This window comes from Thunnus albacares, chromosome 24 (genome assembly GCF_914725855.1).
Source record: "Thunnus albacares chromosome 24, fThuAlb1.1, whole genome shotgun sequence".
Classification (NCBI taxonomy): domain Eukaryota; kingdom Metazoa; phylum Chordata; class Actinopteri; order Scombriformes; family Scombridae; genus Thunnus; species Thunnus albacares.
This window is the reverse complement of record NC_058129.1, coordinates 10,916,301-10,936,441: the sequence shown is the minus strand read 5'-3', so window position 1 is coordinate 10,936,441 and position 20,141 is coordinate 10,916,301. Positions and strand designations below refer to the sequence as shown.

Below are 20,141 nucleotides of genomic sequence, written 5' to 3'. Positions count from 1 at the left end.
ATGAAATTAGCGAGGCTTATCTAAATAAGCCGGGCTTTTCCTTTATCCAGCTTGATGGAATACCTCTCTGGAATGGAGGAACTACACCAGTGAATCCTTAAAAACCTTAGAAACAAAACAACCAAGACTGCAGACGATTAGAAAAGGAGAATATGATCACCTGTGGGGTTCTGAAGTGTGCACCTGTAATACGCGTCACCGCCGTAATCAGCTGTTGTATTTCCATATCCACTGATCTGTGACGCCCAGGCTAAAATTTAAAAAAAAAAACAGCTGAGTGTCGGTAAGCGCAGACTTAAGGTAAGATATGCACTTGCTGCACTCAATAATGAATGACTAAAATATATTTGTCCTTCTAAGCGGTTTGAATGTAGATGACTTTAAATTATGCTATATAATAATGTTGTCTTTTTAAGAGGACAGAAAAACATATAATATAGGCATAATAACTACAAAATTCTGAACTCTATTCTGTAGATACTAACAAAGTTACCACACTGAATGTGGAGGAGGTTTGCCTCTCCTGTGTCTCCTGTGTCACTCACCTTTCAACAGCAAACCGGTTAGTATCAGGAAACGAAACATTTTCATCCCAGACGTACAAACAACACTGTCAGTTCAGAGCAGAGCAGCCTTTTAAGTGCCTGTAAAAGAGGAAGTGAAACTGGGTGAGAGGAGATTTCTTCAGTTTACAGCATGTAGCATGGCCATATAAAGCCCAAAGGCTTTGTGTAGGTGGTGTACTGTAATACATTTACTGTATTTGTAATACTGCATTGCCCCTTCATTTGAGTAGCCTATTTCAATTCTATGGTATTTTATACTTCTACTCCATAAATATTGCAATATTGAAATATTGTACTCTACTATATTCATTTTCAGATTAGGATTTTACACACAAAATATATGATTAGATTATAAAATGATGGATTATTATACATTAAACTGCTAGTTTATGTAGCTAGTTTAAGTAGTTAACATTAACTCTACTTTGACCAATCACATTAAAGCACTGCTTACATATTAATATATCAATAACAACAAACAACAACAACAACAACAATAATAATAATAAATTACTCACTGGTCACTCTGCATAATTAATACTTTCACTTTTGATACTATATTTTGTTGCTAATACTTTTACGATATAAAGTGTTGAATGCAAGACTTTTTCCTGTAATGGAGTATTTTTATAGCATGGTATTGCTACGTGTACTGATTTAAATACTTCTACTATGACTGCTTTTAGGCAAATGTATCATCTTTGTGTTTCTGTTTTTAAACCAATAGTGAAAAGATGTAAAAACAGACTATGGACCACATTAATGAGGCTGGACCATCAAGTTAAAATACATATTTATTAAATATTAATATGATAACAGGGCTAATAAGTATAATATATTAGTTGATTATGAAATGATAATCAAATAATTAAATGTTAGTCACTTTTTATAATTCTGCAACAAAGAGCAACACTGCGAAGCAAAAAGAAAGCAAGACATATTTTCATGATGGTTAACATACATGTGCAACCTCCAGGAAATCTCATGGCAGCCAACTTAAAGTGAAGTTAAATAGGAGGAACGTCCATCCTCATTAGAAGTACTAGTGTACTTCTGCATAACAAAGTTTGAGAAATTTTTACATTTGAGATTAAAATCTAGGGATGTCATGTCTTTTAAGTGCCTGTAAAAGAGAAAGTGAAACTGGGTGAGAGGGGATTTCTTCAGTTTACAGTATGTAGCATGACCATATAAACCCCAAAGGCTTTGTGTAGGTGGTGTACTGTAATACATTTACTGTATTTGCATTGCCCCTTCATTTGAGTATTTCAATTCTATGGTATTTTATACTTCTACTCCATAAATATTGCAATATTGAAATATTGTACTCTACTACATTCATTTTCAGATTAGGATTTTACACACAAAATATATGATTAGATTATAAAATGATGGATTATTATACATTAAACTGCTAGTTTATGTAGCTAGTTTAAGTAGTTAACATTAACTCTACTTTGACCAATCACATTGGTACACAGAGGTACGAACTGAGCTTCTCTTCTGAAAAAGGAAGTGCAAGACATGACTGCTTTTATATTAAGACACTCTGAAGGTGAAACAGAGTAGAACACAGAGAGAAAATATGTCAGATCCTCAGGGCTACAGTCATGTGTTCAGACCACTCTTGGAGCTGGATCCACAAGAATCCAACTAATACAAAGTATCACCTGCTTTATATCTTACAACATCTACACTTAGTAAAAGTTTGATTTGCAGTCATCACCATGTGTATGAGTTGGAAACAGGAAGCAGCATGCTCTTATCACCTTTTTGTAATAAGGAAACTGCTGCTTCCTCTTCACACAGCACTGTTTTAACTGGACACAATTGTAAATGACAAACACACATTACTTGATGCAGGTTAACAGGTCAGTCTGAGCACAAATGAACAGCAACTGTATTCTACAGACTAGTTTATGTGACTGGCAGACATCTTTCAAGCAACAACAAGGTTTGTGTGTACAATTCAAGTATTATAGATATCTGGGTTATATGTTACATACTTTATTCTATTTGTTGATTTTGTTGGCCACCGTAAGTGAGAAATAAAACAGTTATCATGGTGTCAAGAAAACCTCCGATACTGCAATCTCAGTATTTAGGGAAACAATATCAGACAGTCACATATTCATGTTCTCTTCAATTTTGGTTAAAGTGTTTTCATAGTTTTCCCAACTTGGATCAGTCTCTCTTCCATCTATTTCCTGATCATCCAGCTCCATTATATTGTGGCTGAATTTGTCTTGGCGTCATGTTGATGGTGTATTGAGGAGATAGTTTGGTAGAGATCATTTGCTGGCTGCTGAAGGCTTGTGTAGGGGTCATCTGGGTCATCTCCGGTCTATAAAAAGGTCAGAATTTTAATGCATGATGCCTTTAAAAGTCTGACTTAATTATGTTGAACAATTGTTGAAACACTGAGTCACTACATATACTGAAACCTCCACTTTTCAAGGTTCAAATCCACTCACACAGTCCTCTGATCAGAAAGTACATTACTCACTAAAGAGCCGGGAGATTTACATACAGATGATCCAGATGTGTCTGTTCTTGAATGGATTCTTTAAATCAGAAGAGATATCAGAGTTAGTGAAACACCAAACACACACACACACACACACACCAGCTCTTCTGTGCTTTCCAAGCAAACCACTGACTGCATCGTTTTACAAGGTTTAAAAGCACTTAAGTCAGAATTTTGCAGCTGGAAAGAATTTTTCTGAGGATGAATCCAAGGACAACTCCGAAAACAGTGATCAATACAGTAACACCACAGTTCATTCCTACCACCAAAATGGTAGGAATAAATAATGTACTCTGAATTTTGTGGTCTATTTTATTAGACGAGACAGGAAACGAAACATCACGTGTTCCTTCATTGTTTCATATAAACCTGAAAGTGAAGATCTTGCTATATTTGACTTCAAAGAATTCAAAGTCATTCAAAATAAGATAAACATGTATGACAGGTGATATCATTAAAGAAAAGTACTTTTTAAATGATATACTTGACTTACAAAATGAGAACAAGTGTTGAAAAAACTGCATGTAAATGAACCACAGTTGATATAATCATAGATTATAGCATCTGATGCTTTTAAGTCTTGAAGCAAAAAACAATAATGTATTGAAAATATGAAATATGAATATTACAGTCTCTCACCTGTGATGTTTTCTTCTGTGGATAAATCCCAGGATAACTCCAGTTATAATGATGAATACAGTCACACCAACAGCAGTACTGGCAATTGATATTTTTGTGGAACTTGTGGCCTCTTCATCCTCTACAGTGGCACTGGGATTTACTCAAATTGTAAAAAAAAAAAAAAAAAAAAAAAAAAAAAAAATTAATAAAAAACACAAGATGCTTCTGTAATATTTTATTATTTAAATCTGCAAGTCAAAGCCAATAAATTACCACAGCCAAGACCAAAAATGATGTAGGACATTACTGTCAGCACTAATGCTGTTATAATTAGTGCTGTTATAATTACTGCATGCTTTGATTTGACCAGTAAACCTGAAGTATAGACATCATACTACCATGTTAACAATACAACACAATGGAAAATAATCACTATAAATTTAGCCAAAGTATGAGGAAAAATACATAACAAGTGTTTACCTTCCACAGTGATTTGAAGATGGAGAGTATTTGTTCCTTCAATATATGTACACTCACAGCTGTAGTTCCCACTATCCACTGGTGTTAAACTGGTCAGTTGAAGAAATAAAGTCCAATTCTTTTTCATAAGTGTGAACCTGGAGTCACATCCATGCTCAAAGCCACGCTCATAGTGAAACCCCAGGTGACACTCTTCTCCTCTGCTCTCCTCTGTTCTGATCTTACATATTATAAATGTGATGATATTCAGTGTTTCATTGGTGCATATCGGAGTGACATATGGTTCTCTCCCAGTGGTTTTCACAAGAGTCACTGCAAACAATCAATCATAAAAGTCAGTATGAAATATAGAAAATATTTTGTTCTCTTTAAAGCAAATATTATCAGAAAACAATGGCAATCTTAAATGATAAATGATAAAACTAGTTCCTGTACCTTGGCTGTTGTTATACGCAGGTAGCAGCAGAAGCAGAACAAACCACAGTTTCCAAACAGCCATGCTGGTCAAGAGGTCTGAGCAACAGTTTAAGTGCTGCTGGCAGTGAAGACTTTATTGTACTGAAGAGGGGAAACTGACACACGCCTTTGACCTGTTCTTTAGTTGACCTCAAACTTTCTCAGAAATACGAGCTGGTTTCTTTTCTCTTCTGAAAAAGGAAGTGCAAGACATTACTGCTTTCATATAAACACACTGACGATGACAGAAATAAAATATGTCAGATCTACAGTCATGTGTTCAAATCGCTCTTGGAGCTGGATCCACAAGAATCCAACTAATACAAAGTATCACCTGCTTTATATCTTACAACATCTACACTTAGTAAAAGTTGTACATCATGTGACATGCTTTAACTGACATGTTTGCTTTTGCGGTCATCACCATGTGCATGAGTTGAAGACAGCAAGCAGCATGCTCTTAACACCTTTTTTGTAATAAGGAAATCGCTGCTTCGTCCTCACACAGCACTGTTTTAACTTCAACTTACAACATAAGTGTAAGTGATAAACACACATCACTTGATGCAGGTTAACAGGTCAGTCTGAACAAATGAACAGCAACTGTATTCTACAAACTAGTTTATGTGACTGGCAGACATCTTTCAAGCAACAGCAACATTTGTGTGCACAATTCAAGTATTACAGACATCTGGGATATTTACTTGTTTATTGCAGATATACTCTTCCATTGCCTGATGTTTATTTTCAAATTCCAATAATATAATATAATTCCTGTAATTCCCACTATCCACTGCTGTTAAACTGGTCAGGTGAAGAAATATAGTTTGATTCTCTTTTATAAGTATGAATCTGGAGTCACATCCAATGAAAAACTCCTCTACATAATTGTATACCAGAAGACACTCTTCTCCTCTGCTCCTCTCTGTGCTGATCTCACATACTAAAAGTGTGATGGTACTCAATGTTTCATCAGTGCATATTGGAGCGATATATGGTTCTCTCCCAGAGGTTTTCACAAGAGTCACTGCAAACAATCAATCATAAATGTCAGTATGAAATGTAGAAAATATTTTGTTGTTCTCTTTAAACAAAATATTATGAGAAAACAATGGCAGTCTTAAATGATAAAAACTAGTTGCTGTACAGTACCTTTGCTGTTGTTGTACGCAGGTAGCAGCAGAGGCAGAACAAACAGTTTCCAAACAGTTTCCAAACAGCCATGCTGGTCAAGAGGTCTGAGCAACAGTTTAAGTGCTGCTGGCAGTGAAGACTTTTCTGTACTGAAGGGTGGAAACTGACACACGTCTTTGAACTACTCTTTAGAAACCTAAACCTCAAACTCTCACAGAGGTACAAGCTGGTGTCTCTTCTCTTCTTAAAAGGAAGTGCAAGACATGACTGCTCCTGCTTTCACATTAAGACACTCTGAAGGTAAAACAGAGTAGGTGCATGAAAGAAAACATGTCTATAAACATCAGGTCTACAGTCACATGTTGGACACTCTTGGACTTGGATCCTCTAAGAATTGAACCAATATGAAGTTTCATCTTAAAGTTTAAACACATTTCATTTCATTTTAATTTACACATTACTAAAATGTTTACTAGCCGAGACATTTCTGAAGTTTTAATGGTGCAACCTGATTTAGTAATAATTCACTAGTTTGAAACTAGCTAATAGTTAAATGTTTCACTTTTACAGCTTTGCAGCAATTTGACAAACTCAATATCTGACATCAAAAGAACAAGCACTTTTAACCATTTATTCATTACATAATTAATTCTGATCAGCATTGTTTTGCAAACAGTATATTGCTCTTACTGCTCTCTTAAAACATTAAACTTACAAAAATAAAATACAATTCATATAAAACTATTAAGCTTGAATGTTTTAGAATGAAATACACTTTAAGGATCAGTCGTACAGGAGAGTGAAATACCAATGTATGTAAAATAGTGCCACCTTGTGGACATCAGGCTTTGTTTCACTTATTATTCATTAGGAAAACATGCATCACATTATACTGGATATTGTATAATTAAAACCCTACAAAGGCATCTCCACTCTGGTGAACACATTTAAATAAGTAGTATTAGAAGTTTGTATTTCGGTAGTTGAATAAAGCACATTCTCTCTCTGCATGAAGGTGTTGTACAGCTCAATTTCTTCTGCTTCCTGCAAAATGACAGATATTTTAAAATATATTTCCTCATAAGTTAAATGAACAGCACAAACAAAGTAGGGACAACATTTTTGTGTACATTACCATGTTTGGAAGACTGGTTGTTGGTTCAAATTGTCTTCTGTTGGATAAATATGGAAAAACATCGTTACAAAATCATTTTTAGTGTTTCCATGTGTAGGATCAAAATTTGTACCATTGACGTAGCTCCATTACTAAGCTATAAGCTTTATTAAAGATGATCTATTCCAAATATTAACTATGTTAATGCATGAATATTAATATCTTACCTATGATTTTTTCTGTGGATAAATCCCAGGATGACTCCAGTTATGATGAGTAAAAATAACAAGAATATAATTACACCAATATATTTCATTATGTTTATCATTTCCGTAGAACTGGTGGCTTCTTCATCCTCTAAAACAGTGTAAAGGAAAAAATCTTGTCAGAAAAATGGCATTAGTATTTATTTTATTTGCAAATAAACTTTTAAAGTCCCCCTCCAGTCAAAAATATGTTTTTCTTCTTGTTCCTACAGTAGTTTAGAGCCAATAATGGTCAAATACACAACTTATAAAAGTGTGAAACGGAAACATGAAGCCTCCAGTGCACAAACACTGAGAACAAACTTTATGGTGAAGTAGGAGACGTCTTCTGTCAAGTAGTTAAACTTTTTAAATGAATATTTGCATATTTATAGATTCTGGTATTTTTAATGAGGGAAAAGGAGTAGATGTAATTTTAACATTTTTTAAGTCGGTAATTACAGTTGTGCTCATAAAATGAAATATTGACCATATTAGAAAATGACTGATCATGCTGAAAACTTCTCTTTTATTAAGGGATAGTGTTCAGGTGAAGCCATTTATTTTCACTTAATTGTGTTTGCCCTTTTTAAATCATAATGATAACTGAAATCACCGAAACGGCCCTGATCAAAAGTTTACATACCCTTGAATGTTTGACCTGATAATATACACACAAGTTCACACACACAGATTTAAATGGTTATGAAAGGTAAGTTTCCACACCTGTGACTTGTTTGATTGTAATTAGTGTCTGTGTATAAATAGTCAATGAATTTCTGGACATTTCAGGGCTGCTTGAACCACGGGGAAAGCAAAATAACTGTCAAAGGACCTGCAAGAAAAGATATTTTAACTTTATAAATCAGGAAAAGGATATAAAAAGATTTCCAAAGATTTGAAAATGCTGATAAATCATTTTCAAGCTCTGATGAAGAAGTGGAAAATTAGGGGTTCAGTTGATACCAAGCCATGGTCAGGTAGACCAACAAAGATTTCAGCCACATCCACCAGGAAAACTGATCAGGTTGCAAAAAAAACCCACATGCAACTTCAGCTGAAATACAGGCTTCTCCGTAAAAACGTGGTACGTCAGGTTCAAGATGCACAATAAGTTGATACTTGGAACAAAAATGGGCTTCACGGTCGAGTTGCCAGAAAAAGCCGTTACTGTGCCAACGCCACAAAACAGCTCGCTTACAATATGCCACATAACATCCAGACAAGCCTCAAAACTTCTGGAACAAAGTCATTTGGAGTGATGAGACCAAAATTTAACTTTATGGTCACAACCACAAACACTATGAATGGTTCACATCTTACAAATTCTGCCAGTTTATGTAAACTTACGAGCACAACTGTATACATTTTGTTTTAGCCATGAAGACTCATGAAGCTCATGTCAGACCCACATTATCATTCCAAGTAGAGTATTTTTAGATGTCTGGAGGGGATCTTTAATATGGTATCAAGAATATCATGTAATATTGTATATTGAAGCAAAAAAGCAATCCAACATTTACCTTCCACAGTGATATTAAGGTGGAGATAATTTGTTCCTTCACGATTTGTACACTCACAGCTGTAGTTCCCACTATCCACTGGTGTTAAACTGGTCAGGTGAAGAAATATATTCTGATTCTTTTTCATAAGTGTGAATCTGGAGTCACATTCATTAAAAAACTCCTCTCCATATTTGTATGACAAGATACACTCTTCTCCTCTGCTCCTCTCTGTTCTGATCTTACATGATACAACTATGATGATATTCACTGTTTCATTAGTGCATATCGGAGTGACATATGGTTCTCTCCCAGTGGTTTTCACGAGAGTCTCTGCAAACAACCAATCATAAAAGTCAGCATGAAATATAGAAAGTATTTTGTTATCATCTTGAAATCAAATATTATCAGAAAACGATGGCAGTCTTAAATGATAAATAATAAAAACTAGTTCCTGTACCTTGGCTGTTGTTATACGCAGGTAGCAGCAGAAGCAGAACAAACCACAGTTCCCAAACAGCCATGCTGGTCAAGAGGTCTGAGCAACAGTTTAAGTGCTGCTGGCAGTGAAGACTTTTCTGTACTGAAGAGGAGAAACTGACACACGTCTTTGACCTGTTCTTTAGCTAACCTCAAACTCTCACAGAGCTACGAACTGATGTGATGTCTTCGTAAAAGGAAGTGCAAGACATGACTGCTTTCATATAAACACACTGACGGTGACAGAAAGAAAATATGTCAGCTCTTCGGGTCTACAGTCATGTGTTTAGACTGCCCTTGGAGCTGGATCCACCAGAATCCAACTAATACAAAGTATCACCTGCTTTAAATCTTACAACATCTACACTTAGTAAAAGTTGTACATCATGTGACATGATTTAACTTACATGTTTACTTTTGTGGTCATTATCATGTACGTGAGAAGAAGACAGTAAGCAGCATTTTCTTACCACCTTTTTTGTAATAAGGAAACCGCTGCTTCGTCTTCACACAGCACTGTTTTAACTGGACATATTTGTAAATGACAAACACACATCACTTGATGCAGGTTAACAGGTCAGTCTGAGCACAAATGAACAGCAACTGTATTCTACAAACTAGTTTGTGTGACTGGCAGACATCTTTCAAGCAACAGCAAGGTTTGTGTGCACAATTCAAGTATTATAGACATCTTGGGTATTTAATTGTTATTGTTACACTTCCATTGACTGACTTTTATTCTCAAATTCTTATAATTTATGTCAGTTATAAGAATCAGAAAATGGCCTCAACTTTTGTGATGAAACTCCAACTCAGGAAGGATGTGAGGTACATTACTCATAACAAGGTTTGTGTGTTAAAAAAAATAGTGATACTAGAAGAGGGAGTTATATGTTACATACTTTATTGTATTTGTTGATTTTATCGGCCACTGCAACAGTTTTAAACAGAGCATTTCTGAACAAACTAGCCAAACTCAGTAACAAGTAAGCAGTAAGCAAGAAAGAATCAGAGATGTTGAGGTTTCATGCTGTTAGCTTTTGGAAAATATCAATCCTATCTGATTGAAGAATGTGACTAGAAACTTCTAGCTATTAGCCTCATTAAACAGCATGCAAAAACAAATCACAGTGCAAATAACTACATTTAGATGCTGTTGTGGTTGAACCTGAGATATATTAGACTCACACCACAATCCATTAAACACGTATCTCTGATGACCAAGTGTGAAACACACACACGGTTGCTCTGATTTATATGTCTTTTAAATACAGAAATAAAAGTAAGTTCAAAGCCCCCCGATTACATAGATGTCTATATACACACACACATACATGCACTCCTTCCAGATATAGAAACCTGCAGCGCCACAAAGACGCAGTGGGGCAAAAACCAAACAAGGCACCTAAACCATCATTATGTTAATGTAGCTGCAGTCATAGCTAAACTTATAAGTACAGCAAGCTCCAGAGCTATGCATTTCTTACCTGTTCTTACCTTACACACACTCACTCACTGATTTTTGTTCTATACATTTTTGAATGTTAAATGTTCAATTTTGTTAAATTCTGAAAAATAAATGTTGTTTGAAGTGATGTTATATTTATGCTTTATTTCTAGAGCAAAATAAGGTAATATACTATTTGAAGGTAAAAACTTTGAAGGATAACAGCACACTTTACATACACTTTAAGTTAACAGGTCAGATTATTTAACTTTAATTTTATACTGTACAAAAAATAATAATGCATAGATATCACTGTTGTTGCTAATCATTGACATAGCCCAAAAGAGTTTGCTGTACTGACGGGGGGAAACCGACACATGCCTTTGATCTGTTCTCTAGATATCTAAACCTCAACTCTCTCAGAGGTACAAGCTAATGCAATGTCTTCTTAAAAGGAAGCTTTCATATTAACACACTGACGGTGAAACAGAGTAGAACACAGAAAGAAAATATGTCAGATCTTCAAACATCAGGTCTACCTGCTTTATATCTTACAATATCTACACTTAGTAAAAGTTGTACATTATGTGACATGCTTTAACTGACATGTTTGCTTTTGTGGTCATCATCATGTACGTGAGAAGAAGACAGTAAGCAGCATGTTCTCACCACATTTTTTGTAATAAGGAAACCGCTGCTTCGTCTTCACACAGCACTGTTTTAAAATAACATAAGTGTAAATGACAAACACACATCACTTGATGCAGGTTAACAGGTCAGTCTGAGCACAAATGAACAGCAACTGTATTCTACAGACTAGTTTATGTGACTGGCAGACATCTTTCAAGCAACAGCAAGGTTTGTGTGCACAATTCAAGTATTATAGACATCTGGGATATTTACTTGTTGATCACAATCATATACTTCCATTACCTGACTTTTATTCTCAAATTCCTATAATTTATAATCAATATTGCATGATTCGTGGCCATAGGACACAAAGTAATAGTTCACAAGATATAGGACCTGAGATATATTAGACTTAGTGAATCTACACAGGAAGTCCTGTGTTTTCTTGCTGTATGTTTTCATAGATTTTGGTGTCATGTTGATGGTGTTTGGAGGAGATAGTTTGGTAGAGATCATTTGCTGGCTGATGAAGGCTTGTGTAGGGGTCATCTGGGTCATCTCGGTCCTATAAAAAAGATCAGAATTTGAATGCATGAAGCTATAAAAGTCTGACTTAATTACGTTGATCAATGGTCAGGACACTGAGTCACTACATTTACTGAAACCTCCACTTTTCAAGGTTCAAATCCACTCACACAGTCCTCTGATGAGAACGTATATTACTCACCAAAGAGCCGGGAGATTTACATACAGATGATCCAGATGTGTCCGTTCTTGAACAGTTTCTTTAAATAAGAGGAGATATCAGAGTTAGTGAAAAACCAAACACACACACACACACCAGCTCTTCTGACTGCATTGTTTTACAAGGTTTAAATGCGCTTAAGTCAGATTTTTTCACCAGGAAAGATTTTTTCTGAGGATGAATCCAAGAACAACTCCAGTAATAACAATCAATGCAGTAACACCACAGTTCATTCCTACAACCACAATGGTAGGAATAAATTAATTTTGTGGTCTTTTATTTTATTTGACGAGACAGGAAACAAAACATCACATGTTCCTTCATTGTTTCATATAAACCTGAAAGTCAAGATCTTGTTATATCTGACTGTAGTGAATTTCATCATTTAAGAAAAATACTTTTTAAATGATATGCTTGACTTACAAATTGAGAGCAGGTGTTGAAAAAACTGCATGTAAATGAACCACAGTCAATATAATCATATTGTTTAGGAGCATCTGATGCTTTTATGTCATGAAGCAAAAAATAATAATGTATTGAAAATATGAAATATGAATATTACAGTCTCTCACCTGTGATGTTTTATTCTGTGGACAAATCCCAGGATAACTCCAGTTATAATGAGTAACAATAAGAATATAATTACACCAATATATTTCGTTATGTTTATCATTTCCGTAGAACTGGTGGCTTCTTCATCCTCTAAAACAGTGTAAAGGACAAAATCTTGTCAGAATAATGGCATTAGTATTTATTTTATTTGCAAAGAAACTTTTAAAGTCCCCCTCCAGTCAAAAATATGTTTTTCTTCTTGTTCCCACAGTAGTTTAGAGCCAAATGTGGTCAAATATACAACTTATAAAAATGTGAAATGGAAACATGAAGCCTCTAGTGCACAAACACTGAGAACAAACTTTATAGTGAAGTAGGAGACGTCTTCTGTCAAGTAGTTCAACTTTTGAAATGAACAATATTTGCATATTTATAGATTCTGACATTTTTAATGAGAGAAAAGGAGTAGATGTAATTTTAACAATTTTAATTGGTGATAACAGTTGTGCTCATAAAATGAAATATTGACCACATTGGAAAGTGTGACTGATCATGCTGAAAACTTCTCTTTTATTTGGGGATAGTGTTCTTAATTGTGTGGCCTTTTTAAATCATAATGATTACTGAAATCACCCAAATGGTCCTGATCAAAAGTTTACATACCCTTGAATGTTTGACCTGATAATATACACACAAGTTCACACACAAGTTTAAATGGTTATGAAGGGTAAGTTTCCACACCTGTGACTTGTTTGATTGTAATTAGTGTCTGTGTATAAATAGTCAATGAGTTTTGGCACATTTCATCCACGGCTGCTCTGACTTTACTGAGCCACGGAAAAGGCAAAGAACGGTCAAAGGACCTGCGAGAAAAGGTAGTTGAACTTTATAAATCAGGAAAAAGATATAAAAAGATTTGAAAATGCTGATAAATCGTGTTCAAGCTCTGATAAAGAAATGGGAAATTAGGAGTTCAGTTGATACCAAGCCACGGTCAGGTAGAAACAACAAAGATTTCAGCCACAACTACTAGGAAAACTGTTTGGGTTGCAAAAAAAACCCACATGCAACTTTAACTGAAATACAGGATTCTCTGCAAAAATGTGTTGCGGCTGTTTCAAGATGCACAATAAGTAGATACTTGAACAAAAACAGGCTGCACGGTCAAGTTACCAGAAAAAAGCCATTACTGCGCCAACCCCACAAAACAGCCCACTTACAATATGCCAAATAACATCTAGACAAGCCTCAAAACTTCTGAAACAAAGTCATTTGGATTGATGAGACCAAAATTGAACTTTATGGTCACAACGACAAACACTATGAATGATACACATCTTACAAATTCTGTCAGTTTATGTAAACTTACAAGGACAACTGTATATATTTTTTGTGGAAAGGCCTTATCAGACCCACATTATCATTTCAAGTAGAGTATTTTTAGATGTCTGGAGGGGATCTTTAATATAGTATCAATAGCATTATGTAATATTGTATATTGAAGCGAAAAAGCAATCCAACATTTACCTTCCACAGTGATATTAAGGTAGAGATAAGTTGTTCCTTCACGATTTGTACACTCACAGCTGTAGTTCCCACTATCCACTGGTGTTAAACTGGTCAGGTGAAGAAATATATTCTGATTCTTTCTCATAAGTGTGAATCTGGAGTCACATCCATTAAAAAACTTCTCTCCATATCTGTATGTCAAGAGACACTCTTCTCCTCTGCTCCTCTCTGTTCTGATCTTACATGATACAACTATGATGGTATTCAGTGTTTCATTGGTGCATACTGGAGTGATATATGGTTCTCTCCCAGTGGTTTTCACAAGAGTCACTGCAAACAATCAATCATAAATCAATATGAATACACTCAATGAGCTAGAACTACTGTAGAACAAGCAATTGACAGAAAAATATTTTCTCTCTTTAAACCAAAGACAATAAGATAAACAGAAAACAAGTTATACATTATGAAAAGTAGTTCATGTACAGTACCTTCGCAGTCAATAAAAAAAGTTGACGGCAGCAGCAGCAAAGCAAACCACAGTTCCCATACACCCATGCTGGTCAAGACATTTAAGCAACAGTGAAACTGCTGCTTGAAATGTACAGTATCAGTTGCCTCAGTGTGGGAGGACGACACGCCACCTCTGCACTGCACTTCGGCTACTGATAACGTCTATTTCTCTCACAGAGGTAGCTAGTGTGAACGCTTAAAAAGGAAGTGCAAGACTGAACTGTTCCTGTTTTCATATAAGACACTCTGAAGGTGAAGAAAGGAGCAACTGCATGAACGCACATTTTCTTCCCTCTAATAACACAAAAGTACTAACAATACATTTAAAAACATATTGGAATTATTTTTGACTGCAAAGAGAGATGATTAATGCTTCCTTATAAGCTGGGAGCTGTGTGCCACACATATAAGTGTCCTACTATCTGAGCTTGATAGGCGTGGTGTAAAAAAGACTGAAAACATAAGAAGACAAGTAAAGAGAATCAAAACATTTTTGCAGTTTAGAGTTTTCTCTACTTTACACAGACTTTGACTTTAATGCAATTCTTTTCCCACACTGCAAGCATTACAAACTTTTTGGAAATTAAATGTTCAATTAATAGATATACTATATATTCTCTGTATTTTTAGTAATAGTGTACAAAAATGTTCAAACTACGCTAGCAAGTCTGTCAATGTCCATTTATTTTCACTAATAAATGAAGAAATAAAGTCCATGTGTTGACATTTACTGCATCATTTCCAGCTTAGTTTTATATAGTTTCATAGACTGAATAAACTGGATGGAAATCTTCCTCGTTGTCTGTCTCCTGATAATAAAAACGGGAGATTATTACACTGACGCTGGTTGGATCTGGTAGTTGGTTGGAGATAGTTTGGTAGACATCACTGGCTGGCTGCTGAAGGCTTGTGTAGGGGTCCTCTTCCTATAAAAACAATTCAAAGTCATTACGCACTACACACAGGAGGAGTGTAAAACAGAGAACAGGTGTTTAAAACGCTGCATGTAAATGAACCACAGTCAATATAATCATGTTGTTTAAGAGCATCTGATGCTTTAAAATCATGAAGCAAAAAATAATAATGTATTGAAAATATGAATATTACAGTCTCTTACCTGTGATGTTTTATTCTGTGGATAAATCCCAGGATGACTCCAGTTATGATGAGTAATAATAACAATAATATAATTACACCAATATATTTCATTATGTTTATAATTTCTGTAGAACTGGTGGCTTCTTCATCCTCTACAGTGGCACTGGAATTTACTCAAAACAAAAATCAGAAGATGCTTCTGTAATATTTTATGATTAAAATCTGCAAATCAAAGTTCATAAATTACCACAGCCAAGCTCAAAAACGATGTAGGACATTACTGTCAGCACCAATGCTGTTTTAAGTACTGTATTTATGTAATAATTACTGTGTGCTTTGATTTAACCTGTAAACCTGAAGTATAGACATCATACTACCATGTTAACAATACAACAGGATGGAAAATAATCGCTAGAAATTTAGTATGTATGTAAGTATGAAAATACATAACATGTGTTTACCTTCCACAGTGATATTAAGATGGAGAGTATTTGTTCCTTCACGATATATACACTCACAGCTGTAGTTCCCACCATCCACTGGTGTTAAACTGGTCAGGTGAGGAAATAAAGTCCAATTCTTTTTCATAAGTTTGAACCTGGAGTCACATCCATGGTCAAAGTCCTGTCCATATTTATACATTAAGCTACACTCTTCTCCTCTGCTCCTCTCTGTTCTGATCTTACATATTATAAGTGTGATGATATTCAGTGTTTCATTGGTGCATATCGGAGTGACATATGGTTCTCTCCCAGTGGTTTTCACAGGAGTAACTGTAAACAGTCAATCATAAAAGTCAGTATGAAATATAGAAAATATTTTGTTGTCTTTAAACCAAATATTATTAGAGAACAATGGCAGTCTTAAATGATAAATGATAAAAACTAGTTCCTGTACCTTGGCCGTTGTTATACGCAGGTAGCAGCAGAAGCAGAACAAAACACAGTTTCCAAACAGCCATGCTGGTCAAGAGGTCTGAGCAACAGTTTAAGTGCTGCTGACAGTGAAGACTTTATTGTACTGAGGAGGGGAAACTTACACTCGCCTTTGACCTGTTCTTTAGCTAACCTCAAACTCTCACAGAGCTACGAACTGATGTCTCTACTCTTCTTAAAATGAAGTGCAAGACATTACTACTTTCATATTAACACACTGACAGTGAAACAGAGTAGAATTCAGAAAAAAATATGTCAGATCTTTAAATATCACTTCCATTGCCTAATAGTTATTTTCAAATTACTGTAATTGATAATCAATATTGTACAATTTGTGGTCATAAGACACAAAGTCTTTTTGTCTCTGTAGTTTGAACTATATTATTGTGCAATTATTAAGAGAATCAGAAAATAGTCTCAAATTTTGTGATGAAACTCCAACTCAGGAAGGATGTGAGGTACATTACTCATAACAAGGTCTGTGTGTTAAAAAAAATAGTGATACTAGAAGAGGGAGTTATATGTTACAAACTTTATTGTATTTGTTGATTTTATCGGTCACTGCAACAGTTTTACACAGAGCATTTCTGAACAAACAAGCCAAACTCAGTAACAAGTAAGCAGTAAGCAAGAAAGAATCAGAGATGTTGAGGTTTCATGCTGTTAGCTTTTGGAAAATATCAATCCTATATGATTGAAGAATGTGACTACAAACTTCTAGCTATTAGCCTCATGAAACAGCATGCAAGCACAAGTCACAATGCTAATAACTATATTAAGATGCTGTTGTGGTTGAACCTGAGATATATTAGACTCACACCACAATCCATTAAATACATATCACTTATGACCAAGTGTGAAACACACACACGGTTGCTCTGATTTATGTGTCTTTTAAATACAGAGATAAAAGTAAGTTCAAAGCCCCCCGATTACATAGATGTCTATACACACATACATGCACTCCTTCCAGATATAGAAACCTACAGTGCCGCAAAGACGCAGCGGGGCAAAAACCAAACAATGCACCTAAACCAGTGTTTATGCAGCTGCAGTCGTAGCTAAACTTATAAATACAGAGAGCTCCAGAGCTATGCATTTCTCACCTGTGACACACACACACACACACACACACACACACACACACACACACACACACACACACACACACACACAGTCTCTCATTCATTTCTGTCATGAATTTTTGAATGTTGAATGTTAATGAAAATAAATGTTGTTTGAAGTGATGTTGTATTTATGCTTTATTTCTAGAGCAAAATAATGTAATATGCTACTAGAAGGTAAAGACTTTGAAGGTCAACAGGACACTTTACATACAGTAAAACAGGTCAGATTCTTTAACTTTAATTTTATACTGTACAAAAAATATCAATGCAAAAATATCACTGTTACTGACATATCCCAGACTGTGACAATCCAAAAAAAGAAGAAAAAAATTCACTAGGTCTTTAGTATATTGGAAATATTTCAATTGTTGTGTTTTTTTCTTTTATAAACATTAATGGCATCATCACAGACACTGGCATTTAAAGTTTTTTAAAATTCTGAAAATGAACAAATATTTGGTAGTTATGATCAGGACTGATGTTGGTTAAAACAATTAACTGTGATAATGGAAAAAAAAATAATATATCATATTTTATGGCAGTTTTTGACATACTTAAAGGGGGATGTTTTGTTCTTTTAAATCTGACATTGCACAAAAATAAGAGTGCATAAATATCAATGTTGTTGCTAATCATTGACATATCCCAGACTGTGATAATCAATAAATAATAATTGGTTCTGAACAGGATTTGATTTGTGCCATCACAACTAGTTAAGAGCCAAATGTGGTCAAATATACAACTTATAAAAATGTGAAATGGAAACATGAAACCTCCAGTGCGCAAACACTGACAACAAACTTTACAGTGAAGTAGGAAACATCTTCTGTGAGGTAATGAAACTTTTGAAATGAACAACATTTGCATATTTATAATTTTTTTATGAGGGAAATGGAGTAGGTGTCATTTTAAGAAATTAAAATTGGTAATTAAACATTTTTGTGGGGAACCCATATCAGACACACATTGTTGTAGTATTTCTAGATGTCTGGAGGGGATCTTTAATGTTGTACTTTATCAATAGTATCATGTGATATTGTTTATTGTAGGGAAAAAGAAATCCAACATTTACCTTCCACAGTGATATCAAGATAGAAATAAGATGTTCCAATGGGATGTGAACACTGACAGCTGTAGTTCCCACTATCCAGTGATATTAAACTGGTCAGGTGAAGAAATATAGTCTGATTCTTTTTCATGAGTGTGAATCTTGAGTCACATCTATTAAAAAAACTCTGCTCCTCTCTGTGCTGATCTTACATATTATAAGTGTGATGATATTCAGTGTTTCATTGGTGCATATCAGAGTGACATATGGTTCTCTCCCAGTAGTTTTTCACAAGAGTCTCTGCAAACAATCAATCATAAAAGTCAGTATGAAATATATAAAATGTTTTGTTTTTATCTTGAAATCAAATATTATCAGAAAACGATGGCAGTCTTAAATGATAAATTATAAAAACTAGTTCCTGTACCTTGGTTGTTGTTATATGCAGGTAGCAGCAGAAGCAGAACAAACCACAGTTTCCAAACAGCCATGCTGGTCAAGAGGTCTGAGCAACAGTTTAAGTGCTGCTGGCAGTGAAGACTTTACTGTACTGAAGAGGGGAAACTGACACACGTCTTTGATCTGTTCTCTAGATACCTAAACTTCAAACTCTCTCAGAGATACAAGCTGGTGTCTCTACTCTGCTTAAAAGGAAGTGCAAGACATGACTGCTTCTGCTTTCACATTAAGACACTGAAGGTAAAACAGAGTAGGTGCATGAAAGAAACATGTCTATAAACATCAGGTCTACAGTCACATGTTGGACACTCTTGGACTTGGATCCTCTAAGAATCGAACCAATATGAAGTTTCATCTTAACGTTTAAACACATTTCATTTCATTTTAATTTACACATTACTAAAATATTTACTTGCTGAGACATTTCTGAAGTTTTAATGGTGCAACCTGATTTAGTAATAATTTACTAGTTTGAAACTAGCTAGTAGTTAAATGTTTCACTTTTACAGCTTTGCAGCAATTTGACAAACTCAATATCTGACATCAAAAGAACAAGCAGTTTTAACAATTCATTCATTACATAATTAATTCTGATCATCATTATGTTTTGCAAACAGTATATTGCTCTTACTGCTCTTAAAACATTAAACTTACAAAAATAAAATACAATTCATATAAAACTATTAAGCTTGAATGTTTTAGAATGAAATACACGTTAAGGATCAGTCGTACAGGAGAGTGAAATACCAATGTATGTAAAATAGTGCCACCTTGTGGACATCAGGCTTTGTTTCACTTATTATTCAATAGGAAAACATGCATCACATTATACTGGATATTGTATAATTAAAACCCTACAAAGGCATCTCTAAATTCATCTCCACTCTGGTGAACACATTTAAATAATCAGTATTAGAAGTTTGTATTTCAGTAGTTACTATACAAAATAGTTG

General features: G+C 34.8%; 3 protein-coding genes across 4 annotated transcripts in view; all 3 read right to left on the bottom strand.

Annotated features, from left to right (window-relative positions):
* LOC122976364 (OX-2 membrane glycoprotein-like) overlaps positions 1–669 on the bottom strand; it is a 34,834-nt gene extending 34,165 nt beyond the window's left edge. The window contains exons 1-2 of the mRNA XM_044344812.1: positions 546–669; positions 161–250 (exon numbers count right to left, since the gene is read on the bottom strand). Coding sequence (XP_044200747.1) covers positions 161–250; positions 546–591 — 136 coding nt within the window. The 5' untranslated portion in view covers positions 592–669. The remainder of the gene's footprint in view (positions 1–160; positions 251–545) is intronic.
* LOC122976624 (OX-2 membrane glycoprotein-like) overlaps positions 1–20,141 on the bottom strand; it is an 82,156-nt gene that overhangs the window by 39,999 nt on the left and 22,016 nt on the right. The window lies entirely within an intron of this gene.
* On the bottom strand, positions 2,558–5,150 carry LOC122976372. 2 transcript variants are annotated; one of them, XM_044344823.1, is made up of 5 exons: positions 4,630–5,150; positions 4,195–4,506; positions 3,733–3,874; positions 3,073–3,130; positions 2,558–2,910 (listed from the first exon to the last, which is right to left on the bottom strand). In XM_044344823.1, exons 1-5 carry the CDS (start codon positions 4,691–4,693, stop codon positions 2,791–2,793), a joined length of 696 nt encoding a protein of 231 aa, XP_044200758.1. In that variant the 5' UTR covers positions 4,694–5,150; the 3' UTR covers positions 2,558–2,790. The 2 variants fall into 2 exon arrangements, with proteins under 2 accessions (XP_044200758.1, XP_044200759.1); XM_044344824.1 differs by having other exon boundaries at positions 3,073–3,118.